This window comes from Rhineura floridana, chromosome 1 (assembly GCF_030035675.1).
Source record: "Rhineura floridana isolate rRhiFlo1 chromosome 1, rRhiFlo1.hap2, whole genome shotgun sequence".
NCBI classification, from domain to species: domain Eukaryota; kingdom Metazoa; phylum Chordata; class Lepidosauria; order Squamata; family Rhineuridae; genus Rhineura; species Rhineura floridana.
Window position 1 is genome coordinate 4,937,311 of NC_084480.1, and position 24,999 is coordinate 4,962,309.

Consider the following 24,999-nt stretch of genomic DNA (forward strand, 5'->3'; position numbering starts at 1 on the left):
CAGTCTAAATAGCTCCACGTGATACTTCTCAGAGAGCAGGATTCTTACCGTTCAGGTGCTTTTTCCAGGAGGTCATAACTATGTTCCTTTAAAGGTCCGTTAAAATGTAGCATAGTAGAAACACTATAACTCTCTATGCAAAATTTAGGTTTCTGAAAAATCTCAACTTTCCTTTTTTTTTTTTTTTTACAAAAAGGCAAGTTTCTAGTCCTCATGCCTTTTGAAGGTGCATTTTGAAAGTGTGTGATTCAGATTTCTAGCGCTGGGGATGTACTGGGGCTCAGTGCCCTGCTTTTCTTTCCTCATGCCTTGCAAAATATGAATAAAATATTCAAGGGAAGCAGCATGCGGATAAGATCGAGCTACGGCCCGTCCCTTCTCTGCCGCTTGCACTGATATTTGGAGAGAGAGAGAGAGAGAGAGAGAGAGAGATGGGAAGCATCAGAGAATCTTGGCTAAGTCTCCTCCCCGCAACAGTTTGCACTGCCTGACCCTGTGATTTGGGTTTGGGGTTTTGTTTTGCATTCAGATGCAGATTATGTGGAGATAAGGAACAATTTTGTTGCTGCCCGGCCTCACCTCCCCGTCGTATTTATCGCTACCCCCAGAGACCGGCAGAACTCGTTGTGGACCAAGGAGAAGCCTTCAGCACAAGTAAGCCAAGCTGCAGCCTTCCTGCCTTGCCTAAATCTTCAAATCTTTGTTTTCCAGCCTCAGATCCGTCCTCTCTCGTTGCCTCTGAAGTGGCCCAGCCTTTACTAAAACTGAACAGGTCTAAGGATGCCTCCCTCAGCAGTGTTGTGTAGCCTTCTAACGGTGCCGTTCTGGACTCTGAGATAACCCTCTGAGGCACTTCTCCAGGTGCCCCCAGCAAGTGAGGTGCAACAAGTGGCTACTGGGAATGGGCCATTTCAGTGATTACACCCCAGCTTGTGGAAGCCTTCCTTCAGAAAGGCTCACCCGGCGCCTAGTAATTTGTGGTATATTTGGCATCGGATGAAGACCCTTAAAAAAATCCTTTTTAAACTTTAAATCTGGAACACGCTTCCTGATATAAACCTACCCAGGCCCTTAGATCTTCTTCTGAAGCCCTTTTCCAGGTCCCCTCTCTTAGGGAAGCTTGGGAGAGGCCACAACTAAGAAGCCCCTGTCCACCATCTATGAAGCATGCTCCCCAGTGAGGCCTGCCTGGTGCCTCTGATGACATCTTTTCAGTGCCAGGTCAAGACTTATCTTTCCCCCTGCCCAAACTTTTGATAGACTAAGATGATATTGTTTGTTATTAGTGTTTCCAAAACTTTCTGTGGGGCTTGTCATTGTGGTTTTTGTTTTTATGGTGTAATATATTTGTTTTTTAACAGTGTTGTAAGTTGCCTGGAGACCTTTGAGTAACAAGCAACTAACAAATCTAATAAATAATAAGAATATCCTTAAATCTAACATCTGCTTAATTGAGGGTTTGTTTGGTTTTTTTGATATCGCTCCCAACAAATCACAAACTATAGCCAAGGTTGTATTCTTGGCTTACCGCTTGTGGTTTCTTTGGGGAGACAAACCAGGAGCCCAGGTTTTCACTCCATGCACTTGCATGCTTGCTTCGTCACACTTGGTTTGGCTTCATTCATTCATTCATTCATTCATTCATTCATTAGTGTTATCTGTGAACGAGGCTACTGAAAACAACAGGCAGCTGCTGCAATTAAAGGAGTGCAAGATAAAGGAAATAAGAGCAAGCTATTCGGCTATAAAGCAGCATAGAACTGCTGACCTTCTTGGGTTATGGGGTTTTTATTTGGGGGAGTGCTGCTGTTCTAGGGCAAAAGAGGCCACCTTATTGCTTGTGGGGAAGGGTCCAGAGGCAGGGGCACCACCTGAGTTTGATGTCTCCACCTTCGTTAGTTTTCCTGTGAAATCAGACTAGGCCTTGCAAAACCAGTGAGTCTCTAGATGGCCTGGGCCTTGGCAAGTGTCCTCACATGCTAACCAGTGGTGCTGGCTACAATTGGTTCTCCCCTTTTTAAAAGCCGTCCTTCTCCTCCACCCCACTTCAGATCCTACAGCGCCTCCTTGTGCTGGCTCTGGAGTCACTTCGGGCTTTGGAGAAGCAGCTCATGGACCCTTTGGGAAGCCAGGATGTAAAGGTAAGTTCCTCCCCATAGGGCCAACGTTGGACCCAATCCCTCCTTAAGCCATGAACTCGTTTTGGCAAAACCATGTTTTCTCTACACGTCTGTAAAATGAGTGCAGTAGTAGCCAACCTCGCAAGGGTGGCTGTGGATAGAAGCAGCTTGCCAGGTGTGGCAGAGCCAGTATGCTAGCTTCCCAGCAGGCCGGCCATTGTTGCTTACTCTAGGGGAGTGAGGTGGAAGGGAGGTTGGTGTATTGCAAAACATTTTGAGGACTGAAGGGGCCAACTTCGTCAGATGCATGAAGTGAAATCTTAGTTGATGCAGGTTGCAGAACTGAGTTTCTTTTAGCGCTAAATCTCTGTTACTTTGGTTGCCAAATTTTAATCTGCTATGTTTTTTTTTTAAAATGAAGTAAATTCACCCCGTAGTCTGTTGTGTATGGGTTTGCTTTTGTTTGTTGGTTGGTTGCTTCTGCATAGATTGATGTGTTGACGTGTTTGGACAGAGCATGATGCGTTGTGCTTTTCCTCGTACTTCGATTTTAGAGCTGGGTGTTCTTGAGGCCCACGTGAGAGTGACAACCACTTCCTGAGCCTGCCTGGCAGTTGCAGCATTGTCCTAGGGCTCTGTGTAATTTTTACTTTGTGGCCAGGGTTCTAAGTCTGCGAAAGTAGTGCAGCGGGCTCTTCCCTGGCAAGAGAAGTTAACAGCCAAACCTGATGAACTCATGGCTAAGCTGTCAGCATCGCTGCAGATGCGTAAACAGAGATGTCACTTGCAGCTGCTGAGTCACAGCTGGTATTTCAGAATATTTTACTTTCCACAAGATCTGTTTAGCGCAGATGTGGGTAATCTTTGGTCTGCCGGCTAAATGAAACCTCCAAGCCCTGACAGCTTTATCTCCCAATCTGATTTAGAGACTATCTCCAAAGATAACGCTAATCACCACAAAGGGCTTATCTGCTCCCCCCCACACACTGACAGCACGCTTTGACTACAGTAGGAGATATAACATCCTCCAAAACAGCCTTCCAAGACCTGGGTCACATCCAAACCCCACATTTAAAGCACACTCATGCCAGTTTAACAGTCATAGCTTCCCCCAAAGAATCCTGAACCCAAGACCTTCTGCATTCCCTCTTAGTAGTAATGCAGCGTAGTAGCAAATTCAGAAGTGCAGGGTTCTTTCATAATAGTCACAGCCACACCCCCTTCTAAGACTATACAACCTTCTAACATTATAGAACAATCTCGACAGGCTTGAATATTGCTTTCTGCAGTATTCTGTCCCAGTCTGCCTCTGTGTTGGAATTGCTTTTTAATATGTTTTTAAAACTTTTTTTAAAAAAATATGTTTTTAAAACTTAAATGTTTTCAGAGATGTTTTGTTTTAATGTTTTTACTGGTTGTTTTGTTTTAATATATTTTAAAGTCTGTTTTTATGATGTGTTAGCGTTTTTAGTGTTTTTGTTTGCTGCCCTGGGCTCCTACTGGAGAAAGGGCAGGATATGATGATGAAGATGATGATGGTAAACTGTTCCCATGTGACTGTCCTTTCCCACTGTCAGAGATATTACTTGAATTACTGAGATCATTGCCTACATGTTTATCTCCTCCTGCTGCCAAATTACTTGATGATGTAGATGGGAGGCTATCATCAGGATTCACTGTCTCTTCTTCTGCAGTTATAAAATTCTCACTCTTCACAACTTAGCTTTTTGGAGTATGAACTAATAGGAACTCCTTTCACTTTGATTGGATCCAACCAGCAGGAAATGACATGGAGGCACGTGAGAAGACTCTTCTCAGTGGCTAATGCACTCCTCTTTCATGCTTGATTGGCTTGTAGGATGCTGGAGACATAGGAACCCTGGTGGGACTCACCTCCCAGAAAAATAAGGGGTCTAAGACCCCCTGAAACCCTGGATGACTACACCCTTGCTTTTCTCCTACACCCCACGGCCAAGCAAATTCCCCGGGGGCTGGAATTTGCGAAGGCCAAGCTAGAATTGTCAGAGTGGGAGACCCCTGTGCCTACTCAGTTGGAACAAATTGCTGATCAGATGGCTGAAAGTGAAATCACCATTTGCAGTGAGCAAAGTCCACAAAGAAATTGGTCAGCTCATCATTCAGTCTGCAAAAGATCTCGGCAGATCTAACAGTCAATATTGTTAAGGATATTTCCCTTAAGGCAAAAGAAATCTTGATGAATCTGGCCTCACTCATGGCAGCTGCTGAACAAATGCTTAAAAGTGTGGCAAAGGGTGGCAGTCTGCGGCTTAAGTTTACATGCATCCCAGCCCCCTTTCCCCCACCAATCAGCTGAGCAGGGATTCTGCAGCCACACCCTCTTCTCTTACTAAGCAGCAGGATACTGTGGTAATGTGGCCAGCTAAAATGGGGCAGAGGGCCACATGTGGCCCACAGGCTGTCCACCTGTGTTCTAAGGTGATTAGATGGTGCTTGCAGTGACCTGGGCAAAACAATTGACATTCCTTCTGAATGTGGTAATGCTGCATCTGTGTATGGGAGGGGGGTTTTGTTTAGTTTAAGCATAACAAATACTTTTATAAACGCTTTTAATATTTAAGAAAGAATATCTAAGTGGTGTACAACATAAAAACAGTATCATTTAAACAAAAATGCAACATAAAACGAGTAAAATAGTGACATAAAAGCATATTAAAACAGGAATTCAGGGAATTCAAACAAATTAAAAAGAGAAGATGTATGAAGCAACTGATGGTTTCTGCTTTCTGTATGGCATTACATAGCAATGGCAAAAAGTGCCAATTTTGAGGTCACTGCCCTGTGATGTTCTGTAGAGTGAGGTGCCATGGCTAGAATTTCCCCAGATCATCTAAGTGATCTTACAGGTCTATACAGGGGTCTTTCAGGTAACCTAGCCCCAAGTTGTTCAGGACTTTACATATTTACAAGAAGACCTTGAACATGGCCCAGTAGCTGATAGGCAGCCAGTGCAGTACCCTCAGCACTCAGGTGTAATATACGTGCATGTCCCAAGTGCTCCACTCAACAACGTGGCTGAAGTGTATTGCACCAGCTGCAACTTTTGGACCAGTCCCAAGGGAAGCCCCACACAGAGTGCATTACAGTAGTCTAACTGTGAGGTTAGAGAATCACAGTGGCCAGGCTATCCCTGTCCGGAAAAGGGGATAGAAAAGGTGTTGCCACATTCACAAAGTAGATCACTTGCTTTAATGGCATACAGCAATAACAAGAATGTAATTTGCAGATGGGGTTACTGAGACCTGGCCTTAGCCTTGTTGAGATGTTGTTGATGGGAGAAACGTCCTTCCAGCCCTGCCTTCATGTTTGTGCTCCACATCTCACCAGTTGCCATTAACCGGTTTTCTCCTTGCAGATGGTCTTCCGCCCACCTCTGGATTTCTATGATGTCCTTATCCACCTGAATCCCAAGCAGATTCCAAGGCACTTGGAGGCAGTAGACCGGCCGGCCAAGTCCTTCAGCCGGGGGATGTTGAAAAGTGATGCTGCCGTGAATACCTTTGCTTTCCCAGTGGTGGATTACGACCCAGTTCAATTTTACCTCCAGGAGTTGCAGGTAGGCATGAGACTGTAGGATGTTGGATAAAGAAGAGTTGGCGGGGGGGGGAAGTAGCACAAGTTTTATGTTGATTATTATACAAGTGGGACCTGCAACAAAGTGCTGCAGCATGGAGTGCGCCTGTTTATTTATTACATTTATATACCGCTCCATAGCCAGAGCTCTCTGGGCGGTTTACAAAAATTAAAAACATTGAACGTTAAAATAAATATACAAATTTTAAAACCATACAAAGTTTAAAACCATGAAGCACAGATAAACAAGTTAAAAGACCTGGGGTCAGAGCTTAGCACATGCTGTTAGAATGCCTGGGAGAAAAGGAAAGTCTTGATCTGGCACCCAAAAGATAACAATGTTGGTGCCAGGTGAACTTGATTGGGGAAATCATTCCATAATTTCGGGGCCACCACTGAGAAGGCCCTCTCCCTTGTCGCCAGCCTCTGAGCTTCCCTTGGAGTAGGCACACAGAGGAGTACCTTTGATGTTGAGGGTAGTGTATGAGTAGGTTCGTGTTGGGAGAGGCGTTTCGTCAGGTATTGTGGTCCCAAGCCATGTAAGGCTTTATAGGTTAAAACCAGCACCTTGAACCGGGCTTGGAAACATATAGACAGCCAATGCAAGCGGGCCAGAATCGGTTTTATATGTTTGAACCTTCTGGTCCCTGTTACCATAATGGCCGCTGCATTTTGCACAAGCTGCAGTTTCCGAACTGTTTTCAAAGGCAGCCCTACATAGAGCGCATTGCAGTAATTAATTTGGAGGTTACCAGAGTGTGGACAAGAGATTGGACCATATCACTCCAATCCTCCGGGAACTTCATTGGCTCCTGATTGTGTCAAGGGTGAAGTTTAAAATATTGGTCATAACTTACAAATCCTTTTCCGATGCTGGTCCATGTTACTTGAAGAACAGACTTTCTCTTCTTGGAGAAGGTGGTCACACTAGATCTTCAGTTGCTAAATTTCTTCTTGTTCCTTCAATCAGAGTGGCTAAGTTAGCCGGCACTAGGTCTAAAGCCTTCTCTATTGCGGCTCCCTTACTATGGAATACCTTGCCAGTTTCTATTCGTCTAGCTCCATCACTTTTGTGTTTTCTGAAGCAGCTGAAGACTTGGCTTTTTGATTAGGCGGGAGGAGAAAATTGTCAGAGCTGTGTAGTTAAAAGTGTGGATTGGTCTTTTGTTTTTTTTTATTTTTAATTTGATTTAATTGACTGTTTTGTATTTTGTGTTTTGATATGTATTTGTATTATATTTTTACTGTACATTGCCTAGAGTGACAGGATTTTTACCTGCCAGATAGGCGTCTAATAAATTTTAGATAATAATAATAATAATAATAATAATAATAATAATAATAATAATAATAATAATAAAAGAAGCCAGGTTATCCCTGTCCAGATAGGGGCGTAGCTGGGCCACCAGCTGAAGCTGATAGAAGGCACTCTGTGCCACCGAGGCTACCTGAGCCTCAAGTGACAAAGATGGTTGTAGGACTGTTGAGTGTTCCAGTCAGTCAGCCGGCGAGCCATACTTCAGAATACTCCATTCCATTTCCTTTCCCACCCAATTTTCAATATTTTTTCCTAAAAATTCCTTTTGCAGCAGTTATTACAACAGAAGAGCAGGCAGTGCCAAACAATATATATCTCATGCATCGCTACGTACATAAAAGATATCCCAATACACCTCACCACAATGTGCTGTGAGTTGCTGGTGGATGTATTGCGCCCTTGCTCGTGTTCGCAAAAGCTACAAAACAATACCGATTCGCGCCATAATTGTCATCCATTCCTTTTGCTTCTCTACGCAATCCTGTGAGTTTCTCTATGAGAGCAGTTTGCCAAAGATTTGTGAACCGTCTGTTTAATGGAAGTTCTTGTCCTGTTCTCTAATGTCGACTTATTAATTGCTTTGCTGCAACCATACGAAAGATAACCACATCCTTGTAAGAATATAGAATGTCCCACTATTCTTCCTGTCGAGCCCCAGCTCTCTCAGGAGGATCAAGGAGGGGGGCTGGATGAGTGTCAGTTCTGGCTGCTAGGGCAAGGGGAAGAATCAGAGGGTGTTGAGACTTTTGAGGCTGAGGCAGGAGGGTGTGTGGTTGACACTTTGCCAGTTCCCATGGACAGTTCTCCCGCCGAAGAAGACAGCGCTCAGCTTCCAGATGTCCCCATAGAGCCGTTGGGGGATGTCTTGGTGTGTGCCCCAACTCCACCCCCCTGAGCTCCCCCCTTGGCATGTCAAGCGCTTCCCCACCTCCTGAAGCCGAGTTGGCATCTATCGAGGCTGTATTGCCGGATGAGCCAGCGGAGGCACACCCCCTTTTGCCCTGTGCCAGACGTCGGGAGAAGCGCTTTGGTCAGAGGAAGGTTCTTCGAAGGAGTCAGAGGTTATGGGCGAAGACCTTTCCTACTTAAGCCTGCTCCCCCCTGACCGGGGTGCTGACTCAACTTCTTTCACACGCTGCAGAGTTTACTTAGTTAGGGATTGCAGTGAGCTAGCATAGTGTGCCTATGAAACGTATTGCCTTCGATCTTACTTTAATAAAACAGGAATTGATTCCATCCTCGTCTCCGTCTCGTGAGTCTCGCTCTGTGCAGGACACTTCCTTTCCATTTCCCGCTGGGGACACTCCGTCCTCATTGGACTGTTTTTGGAATCATCCCTTCACCCCACCAAGTCATTTTGCACTCCTGCAATCGTTGCAGCTCCCTTGAGCCTACTCTTGTGCGTGGTTGGTGGTGTTTTGGATCCATAAACATCGGCACTGACATCCAAACATCAGATTGAGGATAACAATTATGAAAGCAGCCGCAGAAATTAGATACTGATATGAAGACAAACCCTTCCCATGGGCTTGTTGTTGTTATGTGCCTTCATGTCGATTGCGACTTATGGTGACCCTATGAATCAGTGACCTCCAAGAGCATCTGTCATGAACCACCGTCTTCAGATCTTGTAAGTTCAGGTCTGTGGCTTCCTTTATGGAATCAATCCATCTCTTGTTTGGCCTTCCTCTTTTTTTGCTCCCTTCTGTTTTTCCCAGCATTATGGTCTTTTCTAGTTAATCGGGTCTTCTCATGATGTGTCCAAAGTATGATAACCTCACTTTCATCATTTTAGCTTCTAGTGACAGTTCTGGTTTAATTTGTTCTAACACCCAATTATTTGTCTTTTTCGTGGTCCATGGTATGAGCAAAGCTCTCCTCCAGCACCACATTTCAAAGGAGTTGATTTTTCTCTTATCTGCTTTTTTCACTGTCCAACTTTCACATCCATACATAGAGATTGGGAATACCATGGTCTGAATGATTCTGACTTTAGTATTAAGTGATACATCTTTGCATTTGAGGACCTTCTCTAGGTCTCTCATAGCTGCCCTCCCAAGTCCTAGCCTTCTTCTGATTTCTTGACTATTGTCTCCATTTTGGTTAATGAAAAGGAGAAGAAGAGGTCAGGCTAGTCCAGAATCCCATTTCTTTCAGTGGTCAGCCAGATGCCTTTTGGGGAAACTCATAAGCAAGGCATGAAGACATCTGCTTTCCCCTGTTGACTGGCCCCAGCATCGAGTATTCCAAAATGTGCTGCCCCTACACTCGATTGCTCCATTCAGATTGCTCCATTTAGTATAATAAACCTCTTCATTGGTCATTCTCCACCATCTGAAGAGATACCGCGAATGGGCTGCCTTAACCATAAGGACATAACAGAAGCCCTACAGCTGTATCAGGGCAATGGCCCATCTAGTCCAGCATCCTCTATTCACAGTGGCCAACCAGGAAACCTCTGGGAAGCCATCACGCTTAGTAGCCACTGATCATTGTGCTCATTGTAATGCCATCATTTCTCTGCTTTTGGCTATTGTGGCATATTGTACTAGTAGTTGTGGTGAATTGCATTTAGGCCATTTGTAATATATGTTTGCACTGCATTATTGGGATTACAGTAACACACTTCATTGTCTTTGGCATCTGTAATATCTACTGTTTGCTGTGATTTTCCATTGCATTTTGGCTATTTGCACGCTTGTTTATATTGCATTGCACTGGTATGTCCCAGTGCCTGTTGTCCCCCCTTTTTTGCTTTCCATCATACTGGGTAGCCGCTGATAGCCTTTTCCTCCATGAATTTGTCTAATCCTCTTTTTAATCCATCCAAGTTGGTGGCCATCGCTTCCTCTTGTGGGAGCGAGTTCCATAGTTCAGCTATGCACTTGTGTTTCCAAGATTGGAAGCAATGGTCCTCTGCGTGGGTCCTTTGTGGGAACATAGCTGTCCAGGATTAGAAAATCATAAGGGCCCTGCTGCATCAGACCAAAGGGTCTGTCCAGTCCAGTATCCAGTTTCTCACAGTTGCCGACTAGATGACTCCGGAAAGCCCGCCGGCAGGGCTTGAGGGCCACCCATTGATTTTTGTTTTGGCTAGGGACAATGAGAGGGGTTGCGGCTGAGGGCACAAATCGAAGGTGAGCTTTACAGAAGAAGGTGGCCTTTTGAAAGGGAAATGGGGGTTACCATGTATGTGTGAAAGGGAGTTTCAGGCACCGTGGGGCACCCTTTTAAGCGACAGAGCCATCAACCCTTTCAACCAGCGAGTGGATTACTCAGCACAGACCACAAAGTTGCTTCAGAGATGATGCCACTGCAAACTCCAGGGAAATAAAATAATTGCACAGGAAGAGCACCAGCAGCTGTTGCTGCCTTAAGAGAACCCAGTGACACCCAGGCACTTCCAAGCAATGAGAGGCTTCAACCTCCACCTTGCCACAGAGCAAGAAAACAGGTTTCATCCTGATCGGCCTCTTTTGCCTTCTCGCGAAAGGGGAGTTTCCCAGGGACTCCATATTCTTTTCTTCAAAAAAAGAAAAAGCATCTGGATTTTGTTGTTTCAACAGCTTCTGAATCATGTTATGGTTTTAACAAGAAGAGCACAGAGCCCTGGCTGGGTGCAGACCAATAATCCTCCCAAGAGCTGCTTTATTAGCTTTTGCAGCTTCATTAAGCAAACATCCATCGTTAGGAAAGGCTTCAGGGGGAGCGTTGTCTGTTGCTCTCTGCACAGACACTTGCACCATCATCTTCCAGCTTTATTAATTTAGCATCGTGTGTGCGTGTGGTACATCACATGACATTGTTTCAGTTGTACATGCCTAGGCTGAGTTACAGACTTATAAGTAAGGTATGGGTAGTGGACGGCTGAGCCAAAGTCTGTGCGGACTTTGAAACACAGTTATTATTATTTATAGATTTGATATTGAAGAACCGCCTTACCCCATATGTATCTCCTCAAGCACTTTGATCTGCAGAACAGGCACTGTTACAGGTGCCACTTAATACCCATTGCTGCACTTGTATGAAATCATTCTTTGGAACTCCCTGCCTAGTGACATCAGGCAGGTGCCTTCACGGTATTCTTTTCAGCACCTGCTTAAAACTTTTCTGTTTAGGCACGCCTATCCAGACACATAGATGTTGATATGTTTTAATTTTTTTTAGTTTGTTGCTGTTTTAATTGTTTTAAATGTGTTTTTAATTACTTGTCTTTAACTGTATTATTTATAGAGTAAGTGTTTCTGGCTGTTTTGTAACTGCTGCAGGCAGGGATCTCCACATGTTCTTTGGACAACAGGGGCTGTGCTGAGCTGTTAAAAACAAACAAACACAACCCAGCTGTACTTCCCCCCTCCACTTAAAATAAATTAAATTCAACACACACTTAATTTTATTTTGTTCATGGAATGACATATTTGTGTTATGTCAAGAGTAGGTATTAATATATCTGTCTAATGCCCACGGCAGTCATGTCCCATGGGCATTAGACAGCTATATCTAGATCTTGGTGGGTGTTGTTGAGGTTTTGTTTCATTTTAAAGATTTTTAGGGCCATTTATTTCTTTATTAGAGAGTCAGTGTGGTGTAGTGGTTAGAGTGTTGGACTACGACCTGGGAGACCAGGGTTCGATTCCCCACACAGCCGTGAAGCTCACTAGGTGACCTTGGGCCAGTCACTGCCTCTCAGCCTCAGAGGAAGGCAATGGTGAACCCCCTCTGAATACTGCTTACCATGAAAACCCTATTCATAGGGTCGCCATAAGGGATCGACTTGAAGGCAGGCCATTTCTTTATTATAACTACTGATTTAGCAAGATGTGCCCAAGCGAGCCTTATCTGAATGTACATCTCCTGGCTGGAATGTCTTGGCATGCTTCAGTCAGTTTCCACCTGTCACTCTGACCCCCTCTTAAGTTTTTCTATAGCCGAAAAGGCCACAATATGTTGAAGAAGCCAGTGATTTATGCTCCAGGGCCTTCTTATGATAATAATAATAATAATTTAATTTATGTGTCGCCTATCTGGCCAATGGCCACTCTAGGCGACGTACAAATCAGTTGCAGTAAATGCAGCACAATAAAATACACATAAAATACAATATAACAAGGAAACTATAAATAGCAATGATAACAGTTCAGAGTAATAGGCAGTTAGTCCTGAAAATTAACCCTCCCCGGAAGTCCCAAAGGCCTGTCTGAAAAGCCAGGTCTTCAAGGCTTTGCGGAATACATTCAGGGAAGGGGCATGCCGAAGATCGTACGGGAGGGAGCTCCAGAGAGTGGGGGCCACCACTGAAAATGCCCTCTCTCTAGTCCCCACCAACCTAGCTGTTTTAGTTGGTGGGACTGAGAGAAGGCCCTGAGTGGCTGATCTTGTCGGGCAGCATAATTGGTGACACTGGAGGCGCTCCATCAGGTAAACTGGGCCGAAACCGTATAGGGATTTAAAGGTTAACACCAACACCTTGAATTGAGCCCGGAAAATAACTGGAAGCCAGTGTAGATCGAATAACACTGGAGTGATGTGTTCCCGGCGGCGACAATTTGTAAGTAGTCGAGCCACAGCATTTTGTATAAGTTGTAATTTCTGGACCGTTTTCAAGGGTAACCCCACGTAGAGCGCATTGCAGTAGTCTAATCAAGAGGTGACCAGAGCATGTACTACCAGTGGGAGCTGATGAACAGGGAGGTAGGGTTGCAGCCTACGAATGAGGTGTAATTGATACCAGGCTGCCCGGCTCACTGCCGAAATCTGAGCCTCCATGGACAGCCTGGAATCAAGAACAACCCCAAGGCTTCGGACCTGGTCCTTTAGGGGCAATCTTACCCCATTGAACATCAGGTCAACATCTCCCAACCTTCCCTTGTCTCCCACAAGCAGCACCTCAGTCTTATCGGGATTCAACTTCAACCTGTTCCTTCCCATCCATCCACTCACGGATTCCAGGCACTTGGACATGGTCTCCACAGCCAACTCTGGCGAAGATTTAAACGAGAGATAGAGCTGAGTGTCATCCGCATATTGGTGACACTGCAGCCCAAATCTCCTAATGATTGTCCCCAGCGGCTTGATATAGATATTAAATAGCATGGGAGAGAGGAAAGAGCCCTGTGGCACACCACAATTGAGAGGCCAAGAGTCTGAAACCTCCTCCCCCAATGCTACCTGTTGATGCCTATCGGAGAGAAAGGAATGGAACCACCGTAATACAGTGCCTCCTATTCCCAATCCCTCCAGGCGATGTAAAAGGATACTGTGGTCAACAGTATCAAAAGCCGCTGAGAGATCGAGGAGGACAAGAAAGGTGAATTCTCCCCTATCTAATGCCCTCCTCATATCATCAACCAGAGCGACCAAGGCTGTTTCAGTTCCATGTCCAGTCCTGAAACCCGATTGGTATGGATCCAAATAATCCGTTTCATCCAAGTGTGTCGACAGCTGATTAGCCACCACTCGCTCAATGACCTTGCCCAAGAATGGTAAATTCGAAATTGGGCGAAAGTTATTCAAAACCTGGGGATCCAAGGAGGGCTTCTTTAAGATGGGCTTTACAATTGCCTCTTTGAGGGCTAATGGCATTACACCCTCCTTCAAGGATGCATTGACCACCGCCTTGATCCCCTTGCCCAGTTTCTCTTTGCAGCTCACCAGGAGCCACGATGGACAAGGATCATTTAGACAGGTGGTAGGCTTCACAGTCGAGAGCACCTTGTCCACATCCTCAGAAGGGAGAGGCCGAAACCAATCCCACTTGACTGGCTTGCAGCTGGCCAACTCTGATTCATTCACTGCATCCACAGCGTACGGGATCGAGCTCCGTAAATGTTCGATTTTGTCAGCAAAGTGCTTTGCTAACTTGTCACAGGAGGTCTTGGACTGCTCCAAGGGTTCCTGAGCAACTGGACCGACCAGGCTTCAGACCACCTGGAACAACCTCCTGGGACAGCACTCTGCTGACGCAGCGATACTTGGCTCCAATGTGTCTCAAATCAGCAGTTGCCTTTAGGCATTTTAATTTTTTTGAAATTCTGTGCAATCTGTATATCACAGATCAGTGAGTAACTTGCAAATGCCAGCGATGTATCATAACAAAGATACAGAAGGAATCACATAAGCACATTTTAACTTCTTCTTGGTTAAACCTGGCCTGGTATATCACAGGAACAAATAAATCACAAATACAAATTGCAAGTGGCTTTTAAGAAATAATGTTTACAAATACAACATTCAGAATAGCTGTTAATTGGAGCCAGATATATCCAGTTCAAGTTTTAAATTGGTTGCTCTCAGAATTCTCTTTCTATGACTATCTTACTCTTATTCTAGTTGTGGTGTAAAAATTAGTGATATGTTTTAACTTTGCAATTTTTGCAAAAGTGTGTTCATTTAATATATCTATAATGATACAGTGTAGCTATATATTGTCCTTTCAAAGCAGTAAACTGATAAAGGAGAGGAAAAAATAGTGGTAGACTGTAACCATTATTAAGCATTGTTGCAGAGTGTCTTCTGAAGGGCTTGGAAGTCATGCATTGTTAACTTTTTTTGTTATAACAAGTTTACAAAAATAATTACAACCGTAGGTAGGACAGGGCCAGAAACAATATTTCTTTCTCTCTGGTTGAGTTTGGTCATAACATTAAGCCATGGTTTAGCGCTCTGGATGTAACACTAAACCATGGTTTAGTTCTACAGGAATACGTCTGAGCAGAGCATTGAGCTTGCAGCATGCTTCCCTTCTCCTCCTGCCTGACCAGAGGACTACTTCAGCACAGTTTAATTTCACTTTTACAAAAAATTGGTGCTTGTTGTGGTTGAAACAAGGATCCTGGTTTAAAAAACAAACTCTTGTTAGTTTAATAAGAGCCTTCTGTTCCAAATTGGCTTGTTATGAATCTTACCACAGTTTTGAGGGTGCTGAGATGACTGTGGCTTCCTCCTGATTCAACTTGCAAGCCAGGCTTAATGCTGATCTCTTGTGAACCTTCTCTCTTTCACAGGAGGCCTTCAGTGGCCTTGCTCTGTTTTTCTATGACAAGCACGGAGGGGAGGTCATCGGAGTCCTCTGGAAGCCTACAGCCTTTGAGGCACAGCCTTTCAAGGTGAGGTCTCATCCCTGGGATTTGGACCGCGTGCACCTTGGTAACCAGTGCTAGTTAACAATTCTATAGGCCCCTCTGTGTGCAAGGAGTTGTGCAATAAATACGGATGATAGCTAGTTCCTTCCCAGGATGCTTAAAGCATATGGGGGTGGAGTAAGGTGGGGTGAGGGGTCAGAAACGGACTTTGGAAGAGCAGGCAACATGAAGCTCAGACGGTTCAAGAGTATCATTTTTATTGATTTCCAACATTTCTGTAGCTCCTATTAACAAAACATTTATTTGGGCGATTTGTGGACTTCGTGAGGGGAGTGATGAATACTAGGGTTGCCAGGTTCACGGCCTGAGACTGATCCTGTATCTTTAGGAGAAGAGAAAGTCGGCCAAGTACAGGTGTTCTTGCAACACTGTAATGGGAAAAAACACAAGGAATTCTCCCTTCCCCCTGCACAACTTTTAAAGATGCAGAAGACCTCTTGGTTGCCAGGCCCGGCCTCCAAGAGGTCTTCTGTATCTTTAAAGGTTGTGCAGGGGGAAGGGAGAATTCCACCTTGTGGTTTTTCCCATTACAGTGTTGCCAGAACACCTGCACTTGGCTGACTTTCTCTTCTCCTAAAGATACAGGATCAGTCTCAGGCCATGAAACTGGCAACCCTATTCAAGAGTGTCATTTTTATTGACTTCCAACATTTCTGTACCTCCCATTAACAAAACATTTATTTGGGCGATTTGTGGACTTTGTGAATTCAACCCGGGACCTCTGGGGGACGGGCCGTAGCTCAGTGGTAGAGTCTTGGCTTTGCATGCAGAAGGTCCAAGTTTCACTCTCCAGGTGTGGCCGGGAGAGACTCCTGCCTGAAACCTTGGAGAGCTGCTGCCAGTCAGTGTAGACCAGGAGTGGGGAACCTTTGCCTCTCCAGGTGTTGCAGAACTACAACTCCCATCAACAAGCTTGGCCAGTGGCCTGGGAAGATTCGTGTTGCAGTTCAGCAACATCTGGAGGGCCAAAGGTTCCCCACACCTGGTGTCGACAATACTGTGATACATGGAACAGTGGTCTGGGTCAGTATAAAGCAGCTTCCTTATGTCCCTGTGGCCTAGCCTAGTGAGGACTGTGTTTGCTCAGACACCAGGGGTGTAGTCCTCCAGGGGGGTCTCAGGGGTTCTTAGACCCCTTATTTTTGGGGGGAGCCAGGTCCCAGCAGGGTCCCTGTGTCTCCTATGAGCCAAACAGCATGAAAGGGGGGAGTGTGTTGGCCCCTGAGAAGAGTAGTCTAGCATGCTTCCTTGTCCTTTCCTGCTGATTAGAGCCAATCAGAGTGGAAGGAGGTGAATCAGCTACTGAGAAGACTCTTTTCAGTAGCTAACACTCCTTTTATGCTTATTGGCTCCTAGGGATGTCTGTTTTTGTGGGAGAAGGGATTAACAAGGATCTCATTATCAACCCAGCAGCAAAAAAAAAAGGGTGTGTGTGGCTTTGACTATCATGAAGGGACCCTGCACTTCTGAATTTGCCACTACACTGCTGTCAGACACAGAAGAGAACTGGGTGTATGACGGCAGCCGCTTCAATTGGCAGGCAGTATTGAAGCCTTGGCTAAGCCTGGAATGAACATGCAGAGCCTGGACGTTTTGCCTTTATCTGGCCAATCTTCTTGCTTCACTTGAGAGTGCAGCCTTCTCCAGGTCAGGGCTGAGATTCAGGTATATTCTGGCCTTGACACAGGGCGGAGGCTTTCATGGAAGAAGTGGCTTGGAAAGAGAAGGGAATTGTTGGCGGAGAGGTGGGCTGCTCTTTTGGTGAGCAACACAGCGAAAGGTGCAAAGACTCGAGGGTGGGGGAAGTAAGTAAGCGGGTGGATGAATGCAGTGCAGGCAGAGAGAGAGAGAGAGAGTTGGAGTAAGGGAAAGAGAGGGAGGAGAAAGGTCAGAGGCAGGAGCCTGAAAGTGATGAGGGGATTGGCAGCAAGCCCCAGAGTAAGGATGCTTTTGAGATGCACGGTGTACAGTGGCTGGAGGGAAAGCTGACTTGAGCAGAGGGCGGGGTGGGAGGGGTGAGGAACTCCTGCGTTTCAGCCAACTGCTCCCCGCCCCTCCCTATGGCTGCTGCTTTGAAACTTCAACTGTTGATGCAGATGAGGCCAGCTTCATGAGTAAGAGGGTGTAGGGATTTGCATGGCTTTATGTACCCCACTGTTTGCAGAGCGTAGCCTCTAGCACAAAATCTGATCAGAGTTGACAGAAGAATCCAGCATCCTTCCTCCCCCTTTCTTAATAACAAAACAAGTTCCTAGCCCTCATGAGGGTAGGTGGGGCTTTTTATTCCTTTTCTACGTGCTAATGTGGTGCCCTTCAGATGTTTGGACTACAATCCACATAATCCCTGAGCTTTGGCTATGCTGGTTGGGGCTGATGGGAGTTGTAGTCCAAAACATCTGGAGGGCATGATGGTGGCTAACCCTGTGCTGTTGAATTTGCATTTTGTACATCAGCTCAGGTACTTTTGGCAGAGAGGCATTTTATAAATATTGAAATGACAAGCTCTGATCTCACATGGGCAGATTCTGTTAAAAGTTATTTTAAAAGCCTCAGTTTCAAAGACTAGCCTGGCCTAGCGAGTGGGGCTCAATTCAGGCTTCATGCTAAACCATGGTTAAAGAAGAAGCTTAACTATGGTTTGGTGTGATGTCTGAACTGACAAACCATGATTTGTGATCAGCCAACAAACCACAATGTATCAGTTTACGAACATTTCTACCTTATTCTTCCAGAGTAAAAGTTTTAAGAAGTTTAAAAACAAAAACAGTATTGTTGAAACAGAACATTACACAGTGAAGAACCCATACAAGTAAGATAAAAACATCTAAACAGCCCAAATAAATACTAAAGTCTTCCTGTGGCACTGAAAAGAGAAGTGTCGGCACCATGGAAGCAGCTCTGGGGAGGAAATCCCAAACACTGGGTGTCACCACTGAAAAGGACCCAAATATGTGGCTTGAAATGGGTTTGGAAACCATGGCTTGTGCTAACCAACGTTTGGTGTAGTATCTGATTTGACAAACCACAGTTGCTCCCCTTTTGGAGGCTGCTACACCATAGAAGGGGAAATGGTGAGCAGATGGGAAATGAAAGCAGACAGGCAAGCTCTAAATCATGGTTTGCTAGTTTGCTACAATGCATGGTTTGAGCCATAGACTGACCCACTTGCTTATATCTGTTGTTTCCATTCCAGGCATTGAACATGAAAGGAAGGATGGTGTCAGTGCTTGGCACCGAGCCTCTGACTGTTCCCAACGTGGAGGCCATTTTGGAAGACTTCAAGATCTTGGGAGAAGGACTAGTCAAATTGGTAGAGGCTCGTATAGAGAAATGGTCCATTTAGAATCTTCTGGAACGTTGTGCCGCATGTCTAAAGTGTTGCTCATGGTGTGTTCCCACCCATAACTTTTTCCGTTCAGAACTGTTTGATAGGAAAGGTATTTTTATTACATAGAAACCTCTCTCCATCCTGTTTCCTCCTGTAGGCACATCCAGTTTAGATAGCCTTGGCGTCCCTTTCAAAGGACTCCGTTATTCTACAAACCCTATTAAACCCTTGTCGCCTTTTGAGGCTGAAGAAATAATTGGAAAGTTGCTCTTTGTTCATCAAGAGGATTTCTAATTAAAACTTCACTCCCTTCCTAAAGCTGTCAGGGTGTGAAATAATTGTTTTCTCCAAAGCTTATTGTGCTCTGGGCTGACACTGTTATACTCAGGATTGAAGTGTTTTCTCTGTCATTAAGTGGATTCAGGATGTTCACACTGGGAGTGTCCACATGTCACATTCAAGGAGTGTACAATCTTTGTTCTTATATACACAAATAGTTGAGCTGTACACTAGAGTTACTCACACGCCATGTTCAACAAGTACACAATCTCTTTGCCTCTATACACAGTAGTTAAGCTGTACAAATGAACAAGTGTACTCTTTCACACAAACACATGCACGTGTGTAGAGACAGCTTGTACAGTGTAACATGGGGACAAGGTTAATCTTAAAAGGCAAGGATGTGGGCTGGAACATCTCCCCTGCATCCAATGGCCACCCCAAAGCCTTCCAGTGACTGTAGTGGTTCTGACGGCCACTACAGGTGCTTAAAGCTTATGAGTCTCCTCCTACCCTTATGTTGCTTTGTGATCCAGGCAATGAACACCTACCTCTGTTCAGTTACACCTCCCTCCCCAGCAGCTTTACATTGATCTGCCCTGTCTCAACTGATGGCAAGAGCAGTGAATTGTGGTGGGTGGGAAAGGAAGGGAAATGTCGGGGTGGGGAGGCAACTTCCCTTGTTCTCTCTGCAAGAAAAAGTGAGGCACTACTGGAATGCTGTGTTAGCAGCAGTCACTCTTTCAGCGCTCAGAGTGCAGGTAAGGCAAAGGCTGGAAGGGGGATCCTCCAGCTGCAGGCACCTGCAGTGACCATCAGGAAAATGCACCTACCTACCATAGGAGTCTTCTGTATCTGCGATAGGCTGTTAAGAGGCTATGTGTGGGCAGAGGCTGACCGAGAAAAATCACCCTTGCTCTTCTGCAGGGTTGCAGACTGGCCAGACACCTGGGCAAGGACCTGACAAGCCGCCTGCCATGCCAACGCTTGCACAGGAGCAAGATACTTGGCATAGTCCTCCTAGTACCGCTTCAGACTCTGTGTTTAGAAATTCTGCACCAGGAAAATCCAGTCTGTCACCTCCTGCCTAAATGATGCAAATGCCCATGCACTTGTTTTTGCAAATTGTGTAATTTATTCTGCTTTTCCAAGCCATGTTGAGGGTCAAAGGCACTCGGTCATGCCTGCACATCTCCTTGAGAACCCTCCTGTTGCCTCTACACTTTCCTTTTAAATGAGCACAGAAGCTTCCAGAATGAAGATGGTGCTCATTTGCAAAATACACACAGTTCTGCACTCAGACACTCATCTTACAATTTTCTCTGTGAGCCTCAAGCCCTCATAGTTTTGTGGTTGATATTGTTGCATCATGTGGTGGTTTCAACGTTAGTTAATGTTTTGTGGTTCCACATGAAGTAGGAAATGGGGAAATGTGTCAGGGGAGGAAGGCACACTTGGTCCTGTTGATCTAAATACACTTCTGGGAGGCCCATGTCAGTGGTGGGCGTGACCAGAGGCAAAAGTGGGTGGAGCAATAAATGTAAATTTTACCTGCGTACAGTAGGCTTGTTTCTGCACACACTCACACAACCCTCTGTCCTACATCCAGACAAGCAAGAGGCATGATCAAAGCATAGAGAGACCTGGAGGGGCACATTTGGCCCCTGGGCCTTAGGTTCTACACCCCTGCGTTAAGACAACTTACCCTGGATATTTTGCTGCTGTGCACTGTTGCATCACCATAACTCATGGCATTACACCTGCACAAGAGCCTTGTGACAATGCCTATATATGCATTTTCTGCCTTCTGCAGAAGACAATCGATGAGATCATGCTCTATGTTCATCCTTCCCAGTAAAAGAAACTAGGAAGGAGTGACTTCTTTAAATATACACTTAAGTACAGACAGAAGCTGTTAAACACTGCCAAATATGACTTGTTATTAACTCTTTTACACCATATATACAGTGCAAGCAAGAAATGGCTTCAGTGTGGGAGGCAAGACTTTTTTGTGATGTTCTGTGGCTTCGATTTTGTAACAAACTGCAACAGGAAAGACAATTAATTTTTTTTAAAAATTGCAGGTGTCAAAATTGACATTGAAACACCCGGACTGAACTGGCAATGTCTACAGTAGCTTGAGCTGTGAAACCAACTGCTAGCTGGGGGTGATGGCAATGATAGTCCAAAACATGTGGAGGGCACCAGGTTGGCAAAGGCTGGCCTAGTTCCCGTCTCACCTCTGCCATGATTTCATTAGGTGGCCTTGAGCATGTCAGCCTCAGTCTCCGCCTGCAGTGTCAGAATCATAATATGCATTCCACAATCCACTCCAAAGTTTTGGCAGAGTGGGATGAAATCCATTAGAGTTGTTTTGGAATGGAATCAAGTGGTTCTACTCACCCCTATTAATTTCCTAGATAGATAGAACACCTGGCTTGGATATATACAAAACTGAGCTTTAAACTCTGCTTGGCTATGAAGTTCTCTGGGTTGTTATAGGCAAAATCTAGCACCTGTCAAAGGAGTTGGAACAAATGAAAGAATGAGAAAACTGTTGTATGCAGAGGATTGTGTCCTGTATCAAGGTAATGACATTTTGTACAAAGAAAAGATGACTTCTATAAAGATTGCAAATCATTTCGCATTCTTGTTTTGTACAATGCATTATACTGTTTTGTTTTTAATATGTTTTATAGATGTTGTTGGTTTTGTTGTTGGTTTGCTGCCCTGGGCTCCTTCTGGGAGGAAGGGGGGGATATAAATTCAATAAATGATAATGATAATGCTAGTTGTGGAGGGGAGCAAAAAGACATAGAATCATAGAATAGTAGAGCTGGAAGGGGCCTCTAAGGCCATCGAGTCCAACCTCTCACTCAATGCAGGAATCCAACTTAAAGCATACCCGACAGGTGGCTCTCCAGCTGCCTCTTGAACGCCTCCAGTGGCGGAGAGCCCACTACCTCTCTAGGTCATTGGTTCCATTGTTGTATGATTCTAACAGTTAGGAAAATCTTCCTGATGTTCAGCCGAAATCTGGCTTCCTGCAACTTGAGCCCATTATTCTGTGCCTTGCACTCTGGGATGATAGGGAAGAGATCCTGGCCCTCCTCTGTGTGGCAACCTTTCAAGTACTTGAAGAGTGCTATCACATCTTCCCTCAGTCTTCTCTTCTCCAGGCTAAACATGCCCAGTTCTTTCGGTTTCTCCTCAGAGGGCTTTGTTTCCAGTCCCCTGATCATCCTTGTTTATTTATTTATTTAGTTTCATTTATAGACCGCCCATAACCAATGGCTCCTCTGAACCCCTTCCAGTTTGTCTGCATCCTTCTTAAAGTGTGGTGTCCAGAACTGGTTGCAGTACTCAAGATGAGGCCTAATCAGCGCTGAATATAGGGGAACCAGTACATCACGCTTTTTTTGGAGTCCCTCCCTACACTTCCCAAATTCTAGAAAACCCTGTTCACCCCACCACCACCTTTTTTGTCTTTTTTGTCCTCGTCAGGCATGGCTCACACTTTCAGACCTGTCTCTGCAGCCTTAAGGGCTAGAAGCTTGCCTTTTAAATACACTAACACAAAACAAAGATCCCAAGCCTAAGACCTTTGCAAAGTGCTTATACAAAAGCCACCCATTTAAGTTTTGTGGTGATAAAGTGAATGGGTTGCAATGGGCTGTATTAATGCCGGGGGGGGGGGAGAAAACCTGCCCCTCACCCCCAGACATTGGGAACAAGTGGAAGGTTTAACTTGTGCCTTCGACTTTCTCCCATCAAAAGTGCCATTTTGTTATTCAGGAGAAAATTAAAGGACTGCCCAGTTTTGGGGATCATGTTGTGGTCAAAACCAAATCTGCCTGCCACCCTGGCACTGTGGCCCCAGGTAGGTGGAGAGAGATCTGTGTGCAGTAACTCTTTGTCTCTGCATCCTGGCCCTCACTGTTGCAATATATAGATCCTTCTCTCTGTTAACCACCCAGCCTGTCATAACAGTGGCTTGTAAATGGGCCGGTAAGCCCATTACTAAGCCTTTCATGGATTGGCTCTATCACGGGAAATAAAGGCAGCCAAGATGAAAGAGAAATCCCCCTAACCTTCAGATACGCCCTTTCCTCATTGCTAATTAACCCGAACGAAATCTTTCAAAAGCAGATTCTCTTTAGAGGGCAACTCAAGCAGGAAAAGCTGCCTCCCACTTTTCTCCGGGCAGGTTTGAGACCTGCTGACAAACCCCGTCCTGATAGCACATCGCTCTTCTCACAATGAACGTGGTTTGCCTTGGCATGTCTAATGGCCCGCCTCACTTGTTTAGCATGTGGATTTCCTGACAGCTTTAATACCATCTCAGTGGGTATTAAAGAGGAAAGAGGAAAAGGGAGCTTCGTCTGCAGGGCTAAAAGGATGGTCCGTGTGGGGCTCCCTGCCTTAAAAAGGAAATGCCAAGTCGGGCTGCCAAAACAAGCAAATAACATGACTTCGGGAAAAGATCTCTGTTGAACAGTTCTTTGGTTTTTATCCTAACTTAATGCAGGGCCAGGCCAAGTGCAAACCCCCCTCAGGCAGTTCCTTTAGATGAAAATGGACCTTCAAGTCAATCCCCGACTTATGGCCACCTGACGAATAGGGTTTTCATGGTAAGCGGTATTCAGAGGGGGTTTACCATTGCCTCCCTCTGAGGCTAGTCCTCCCCAGCTGGCTAGGGCCTGCTCAGCTTGCCACAGCTGCACAAGCCAGCCCCTTCCTTGTCTGCAACTGCCAGCTGGGGGGCAACTGGGCTCCTTGGGACTATGCTGCTTGCCCACGGTTGCACAGGTGGCAGGGCACATAACCCCTGAGCCACTCCCTGTGGGGTTGATCTTTAGCTGGCCCTTGACACCCAGGAGACATGAGTGGGAATTTGAACTCACAGACTCCGGACTCCCCGCCAGGCTCTCCTCCCCACTGTGCTATACCAGCAGGTGTTCCTTTAGATAAGAGATGGGAAACTTCAGGGCTGGGGGCCAAGTTCCATACTTTCTGTGAAAACAAAACCAGGAGCAGACTGCAGGACAGATCATGAACTGGTAATATAAAAAATGAGAGTTAAGCTAAAGAACAACAACAAAGCAATAATAGTATCAAAATACAATTTAAATAACATCCCAGAAGAATGTAAAGATCAAATAAGAAACAGATATGAGGCTTTAAACCTAGCTGATAGAGAACCAGAAGAACTATGGAGTAAAGTCAGATATTATCAGGGAAGAATGCAAAAAGATAAAACCTCTAATTAAAAAGAGAGAAAGACCTCAATAGGCAATTGTCAAAACTCTTAAAATGTTTAAAGAGAGAAGGAAAGCAAAAACAAAAGGAGGGAGAAACACGGTCAGAACCCTAAATGCAACAATACAGCAACTAGTACGTAGGGACAAAGAGAACTACTATAATAATTATTGTACAGAAATAGAAGAGGATAATAAAAAGGGTAGAACAAGAGCCCTGTTCCAAAAGATTAGAGAAATGAAAGGGAAATTTAAACCACGACTAGGGATGTTGAATAATCAACAGGGGAACACACTGACTGACCGAGATGAAACAAAAGGAAGACTATAAAAGAGATGCAAGGATGGCAGATTCATTCACGGAGGAACCGTATGGTGAAGAACTGTATGATGAAGAAATTTTAGAATGCAAGGTGAAAGCTGCTCTTAAAATACTGGGAAGGAATAAATCACCAGGAACAGATGGCATACCAATAGAGTTGCTACAAGCTACTGAGACTGAATCTGTCCAAATTTTGATGAAAATTTGTCAACAAATATGGAAAATAAAACAATGGCCCACAGACTGGAAGCGCTCAATATACATCCCAATTCCAAAGAAAGGAGATCCCAAGGAATGCAGTAATGATCGAACTATTGCCTTAATATCCCATGCAAGTAAAGTAATGCTCAAGATTCTACAACAAAGGCTCTTACCATATATGGAGCGAGAAATGCCAGACATCCAAGCTGGATTTAGAAAGGGAAGAGGTACCAGAGATCATATCGCAAACATACGTTGGATAATGGAACGGACCAAGGAATTTCAGGAGAAAATCACCCTGTGCTTTATAGATTACAGTAAAGCCTTTGACTGTGTAGATCATGAAAAACTATGGAATTCTTTAAAATAAATGGGGTCACCACAGCATCTGATTGTTCTGATGCTCAACCTATACTCTGG

The 24,999-nt window shown here is 45.0% G+C and overlaps 1 protein-coding gene across 3 annotated transcripts in view; it reads left to right on the forward strand.

The window, feature by feature from the left end:
* Positions 1-21,410, forward strand: part of NOL6 (nucleolar protein 6) — a 71,898-nt gene extending 50,488 nt beyond the window's left edge. For all 3 annotated transcript variants that reach the window (XM_061613345.1, XM_061613343.1, XM_061613344.1), the window contains 5 exons: positions 530-654; positions 2,052-2,141; positions 5,515-5,715; positions 15,054-15,155; positions 18,385-21,410. In XM_061613345.1, coding sequence (XP_061469329.1) covers positions 530-654; positions 2,052-2,141; positions 5,515-5,715; positions 15,054-15,155; positions 18,385-18,534 — 668 coding nt within the window. In that variant the 3' untranslated portion in view covers positions 18,535-21,410. The remainder of the gene's footprint in view (positions 1-529; positions 655-2,051; positions 2,142-5,514; positions 5,716-15,053; positions 15,156-18,384) is intronic.
* Positions 21,411-24,999: the final 3,589 nt, after the last annotated feature.